The 6,000-nt window shown below is 42.5% G+C and overlaps 1 protein-coding gene across 1 annotated transcript in view; it reads left to right on the forward strand.

The window, feature by feature from the left end:
* Window positions 1-5,675, forward strand: part of KCNH8 (potassium voltage-gated channel subfamily H member 8) — a 409,682-nt gene extending 404,007 nt beyond the window's left edge. Inside the window, exon 16 of the mRNA XM_057739199.1 lies at window positions 4,974-5,675. Coding sequence (XP_057595182.1) covers window positions 4,974-5,675 — 702 coding nt within the window. The remainder of the gene's footprint in view (window positions 1-4,973) is intronic.
* Window positions 5,676-6,000: the final 325 nt, after the last annotated feature.

Here is a 6,000-nt window from a genome sequence, read left to right on the forward strand (position 1 = left end):
AATAACCTATAAGGGAAAAGAATCTGGAAAAAAAAATATATATATATATGTATAATTGAATCACTATGTCATGTACACCTGAAACTAAAACAGCATTGTAAATCAACTATACTTTGATTAAAAAATAAATAAAATTGATTTTAAAAAAAACCAAGTGGGACTTGTGAAGGGCTTTATAGTACCTTCTCTGTTTTCTAATATGAGGGACAGAAGACATTTAGATCTGAATGATTTTTTTGTTGGTTTTTATTGATCTATCTCTGCAGCATTCTGCGTTTCTGTTGTATTTTGAAGACATCTCCTCAAGTGGACAGTGCCTTGTTCACAGCATAGCCTCAATAACCTTTTTTAGCAAATGCCCATCTTCTTGACTGTGCTGTGAAAAAGTCTGAGCCCCACCACCCTTAGAGAGTAGCGAGGTTGCATTCTTTGCTTTCCGCATTTGGTTAAGAATAAAGCTCTCCTGTTTTAGAATGAATTTTGTTAGCAAGCCCAGCAAGAAGCAGTAAACAGAAGTGCTGTGAAACTTAACTGTATTCTGTGCAGCAGGATGTTGTCGCCTTCAGTGACACCAGAGTCTTCACCCTCAGGAGATGCCATCTCTCCTGTGGCAGCCGGCTTTGTCCTGACAAAGGGAGAGGTCCCTTACCTGATAGGGATGAATTCCCTATGCAGCTTTACTACGGTGCAGGGGTGTGTCCCCAGTGACACAGTGACAGAAATCTTCCCTGACATAAACTGAACGTTACCCTCTACAGCTGAAAAAAAGCTCTATTTGCCTGGCTTCTTTGCTCCTTTTAGTTCAAGCTAATACCGTAATTTTGTTTTCTAAAAATGTTAATGGTATTTACATTCCCAGAGCCAGTCCAGACTCTGGAGTCCCATCCAAAGTTCATGGCCTCAAAGTGGTGGCAAATACACAGCAAAAGTTCAGGGTCAAGAACATGGCCGTGAGATGTATTTCAGCCATTGGAAAATATCCATTTCTTTTGAAAGCTAGAAAAAAAGAGTTCATCAGCAGTATGTCTATTAATATATTGCCCAGTTCCTGATTTTCCCTTATTACAACCTTTTTGGTTGTTGTCACATTCATATAATTTGCTGTGAAGAGATTTTACTGTGCTTAATTAGTCTCCTGCTTTTTTTTAGATGACACTATTTACTTATTTGATGTTGAATTACCATTTCAGACAACTTTTTTTTTAATTTTATTTTTAATTACAATGTTGTGTTGGTTTCAGGTGTACAGCAAAGTGACTCAGTTATACATACATATGTATGTGTGGATATATAACATACATAATATATATAGCCTTTTCCAGATTCTTTTCCCTTCTTGGCTATTACAATCTATTGAGTATAGCTCCCTGTGCTCTACAGTAGAACCTTGTTGCTTTTCTGTTTTATGTATAGGAATGTGTATATGTTAATCCCAAACTCCTAATTTATGACTCCCCCACCCTTCCCCTTTGGTAACCGTAAGTTTGTTTTCTTTGTCTTGGGCCTATTTCTGTTTCGTATATATATTGGACCTACAGATGATCACACTAAGTGAAGTAAGCCAGACAGAGACAAATATCATGTGATATCATTATATGTGGAATCTAAAGAAAAGAAATATGAACCCATTTCAGACAACTTTTACACACAGGGCTTCTTTTTGTATCATCCGTGCCCTTCACAAATTCTGACCATGTTAGCAAAAATCGCTCAACTCTTAAGCAATATTTCCTTTGCCATGTGGTAAGATACTGTAATAGAAAGAGCACCAAACCTAGGAGGCTCAAATTCCAGACCAGAAACTGTCATTCATGAAATAAGAGACCTTAAACTATTGTTTAACCTCTGGGCCTTAGTGTCCCCATTTTACAGGTGGGGAAATAATAGTGTATTCTTACTGATCTTAGTGTTGTTTGTAGGTCCAATAGGGAAAATGTACCTAAAAGCATGTTGTATTATAAATGTACTCATTTATTGAATAGCATAATTGTTGCAATGTCTAAAATGCAAAGTCGTGCTTCAAAGATTATGTCTTTATTCAATGCCAAGGCCAACTGAAAGCATCCTTACTGGGAGCTGAGCCCCGGTGAATTTGATACAGGCATTAACTTAACCTACAGGAATGGAAGGTCAATGTATCCTTCAAACATCTCACTTAGTATCAATTTTCTCTTCTGAAATTTTGATGGAAGAGCTAATCAACTCAAGAGAGAACCCCTGGGTGCTTGCCTGGTCTGCCGAGATCCAGAGATGATTTCTGTCACCGTGCACTTTAGGCTTGAGGCTTGGCAGGTTATGAAATTGACAGCCTGCAGTGAAAATTTCAAGACACATAGACTCTTTCTCAGATTCACTGTTTCTCTTCTTAAATGTGAGGCTCAGAGGTATCTTTTTGTTGCCAAAAGTTTTAGATCTGCTGAAAAGCCTGGGCAAGTATTTGATCCAGTCCCTTGAGCTCCATGCTAGCAGCAAGGCAGAAATAGTTTTGGCCTGGCAATTCCAAGGCAGGTGTTACCAGTTGGTTGCCTGAACCATGGAAAAACCTCCTTCTGGCCTTTTAAAAATGCCTGATTTGAGCGGCACTACCTCCTGATGGGCCCGCCAGGGAGAATTAATTTCAGAATTCCTCAACAGGAAGTGAAGTTACTGGATGAATTAGGAATGTATACTTAAATATTGAAAAAAGTCTGCCCAAAACAGCAATCTTGATTTTGGCATCATTGAAATTGAACTGCCCCTTTTGTTTTGTTTTGTTTTCTAATAGTATTTAGCAAATGGGTTCAGCTGTTTATATTGGAGTTTGTGGTTCACGATAGTAAAAATTAAGGCATAGAAAGTCATTTATAAAAGAGTCTTAGAGCAATGAAGGAAAAATATTACAATATGTGTTAGTGTTATAAATCTAACCAAAGACTGGAAAATGTGTGTGTGGCCTGCTTCTTGAAATATAGATTTTCATCACTTTGAAGAATAGAAACAGTCCAGAAAAGCTGGATTTAAGTTAAATTCAATTTTCTGGTAGTCTTTCATGGTTAAAAAAGCAATGTGATTGTTAGGAAAATAAATCCTCAGGTAAATTATAGTATTGGTTTAAGTGTAAAATGGATACTGAAGACTCTTCAATGGTTCTTGAGAGTTTGGGGGTCATGTCTCCTTGGAAAATCTTACACAAACTAAATGTCTCATGTAGAAAAGTGAATCCCACTACTCAGCATATACCCTGAGAAAACCATAATTCAAAAAGATACATGGGCCACAGTGTTCATCGCAGCACTGTTTGCAATAGCCAGGATATGGAAGCAGCCTAAATGTCCATCGACAGCTGAATGGGTAAAAAAAGATGTGGAACATGTGTACAATGAACTATTACTCAGCCATAAGAAGGAAAGAAATTGATTTATTTGTAGTGAGGTGGATGCACCTAGAGTCTGTCATACAGAGTGAAGTAAGCCAGAAAGAGAAAAACAAATACTGTGTGCTAACTCATATCTATGGAATCTAAAAAAATGGTACTGATGAAACCAGTGACTGGGCAAGAATAAAGACGCAGACATAGAGAACGGACTTGAGGACATAGGAGTAGGGGAAGGGGAAGCTGGGATGACGTGAGAGAGTAGCATTGACATATATACACCACCAAATGTAAAATAGGTAGCTAGTGGGAAGCTGCTGCATAGCACAGGGAGATCAACTCGATGCTTGGTGGTGACCTAGAGGGGTGGGATAGGGAGGGTGGGAGGGAGCCTCAAAAAGGAGGGGATGTGGGGATATATGTATACATACAGCTGATTCACTTTGTTGTACAGCAGAAACTAATACAATCTTGTAAAGCAATTATACTCCAATAAAGACGTATAAACAAGCAAACAAGAACACACTGCACAACTGGGGCTGTAATTGCTTGGGGTTCCAGTTTCCTGATGGACCCCAGCCCTCCTGGGCTCCCCACAGTGCTTATCTGGACTGACCCACCTTGAGGACGTTCCCGTTTCTCCATCTCATTTTGCAACTTTCCTTTTCCATCGACAAATCCTAGCAAATCTGGTGTGAGTTCTCGCTTACCTCCCTCCCCACCCCTGAAGGCCAGGGTGTCTCTGAATGAACGTAGATCTTGACCAGAAATGGCAGGAGTGAGAGCCGTCATTTACTGGGTGTCTGCCCTGGGCAGGCAGTGTGCTGAGTGCCTTATGTGCAGTACTCACCTCACCACGTCGTCTTGAGGTGTCTGGGCTGGTGGGTGCGCACCCTGGAGCGTCCCAGTAACTTAGAGCAAGCCAGAGATGCTGCCTGTATTTCAGAGGCACAAGAGACGATGGACCCACACTGCTAATGTTGTCCAAGAACCCCCAAATCACTGATTAACAATATCAGACTAAAACAAATATGGTATCACTTACCTGTGGAATCTAAAAAAATGACACAGATGAACTTATTTACAAAACGGAAATAGACTCGCAGACATAGAAAACAAATTTATGGTTACCAAAGGGGAAACGGGACGGAGCAGGGGGGATGAATTAGGAGTTTGGGAATATGTACACACTACTATGTATAAAATAAACAACAAGGGCCTACCGTATAGCACAGGGAACTACACTCAAGAATTTGTAATCGCCTATAAGGAAAAAGAATCTGGAAAGGAATAGATGTATATGTATAGCTGAATCACTTTGCTGTCTACCTGAAACATTATAAATCAATAATACTTCCATAAAAAATAATGTAGAGAAAAAATTTTTTAAAAGAAGGCCAGACTATTTGTGTCTCTCTCTAGGTCCCCTCAGAGTGAGAGGAGGGCTCTAGATGAGGTGCCCAGCCTCCTCACTCACCCTCTAGGCTTGGCTGGAGTTGGATGGAGGTGAAGCAGCCTCCCAGACCTTCTTACTGACAAATCGCACTCCCCTTCCTCACCGCTCTGACATCACTGCTGTGTTCCTCTGACTGCTGCCTTTTGCTTTGCTCTGTCCACACAGGTCACGACATTGACTCAGGAGGTCTCCCAGTTAGGGAAAGACATGAGGACTGTGCTGCAACTTCTAGAACACGTCCTGTCCCCCCAGCAGCCCTCTCAGTTTTGCTCTCTGCACACCCCCTCTGTGTGTCCCGCCTCCAGCTTACAGACCAGGCTGACGTGGAGCACGCACCAACCCTGTCTACACTTGCAAGCGGGTGGAGCCGCTTATAACCAAGCCCAGCTCTGTCACGGGAATGTCGCCCCCAACATATGGAGTGTGGATCCCTCCTCTGTAGGGAGCAGCCCCCAGCGAACTGGCGCCCACGGGCAAAATGCTGCAGGCGGTGAACTGTATCACTCTCCGAACCTCGATTATTCACCGGCCCACTACCAGGTTGTCCAAGAAGGTCATTTGCAGTTTTTAAGGTGCATCTCTCCACAGTCAGACACCACGCTGACACCTCTGCAGTCCATCTCTGCCACTCTCTCGTCTTCTGTCTGCTCCTCCTCTGAAACATCTTTGCACCTGGTTCTCCCAAGCAGATCGGAGGAGGGCAACTTGGGCCAGGGAGCCGTGAGTTCCTTCAGTCTGGAAAACCTGCCAGGATCTTGGAACCGGGAAGGAAGGGCACCCATCTCTACTGAACCCTTGGAGAACTTCCCACTGGACGTTGTCACAAGCACAGCAGAAGTGAAAGATAATAAAGCCATAGACCTATGATATTAGCGTACATGAGGCAGCCGCCGGTTTCAGTCCCACCGATGCATGACAGCCCTGGTTCGCCTCTCCTTCCTCAAGCAGCACAAAGACTGGGCAGAGCTGGGAGACCTGCAGAAGAGAGGCTCCGGGGAAAGGCAGAACCACCTCCAGACTGTAGCAGACACACTTCCTAGATCCTAGAAACAGAATAGGAACATTTTCCTGTACAGGTATTAACTTACTGGTCTGTTTGACAGACTTTGGTAAAAGTCCAAAGACCCTGAGGGTCTGAGCAGCTAGAAGTTCCAGACAAAGGATGTGTGGATTCGTTTTGTCCTAGGTGGCT

This window comes from Hippopotamus amphibius, chromosome 6 (genome assembly GCF_030028045.1).
Source record: "Hippopotamus amphibius kiboko isolate mHipAmp2 chromosome 6, mHipAmp2.hap2, whole genome shotgun sequence".
NCBI lineage: Eukaryota > Metazoa > Chordata > Mammalia > Artiodactyla > Hippopotamidae > Hippopotamus > Hippopotamus amphibius.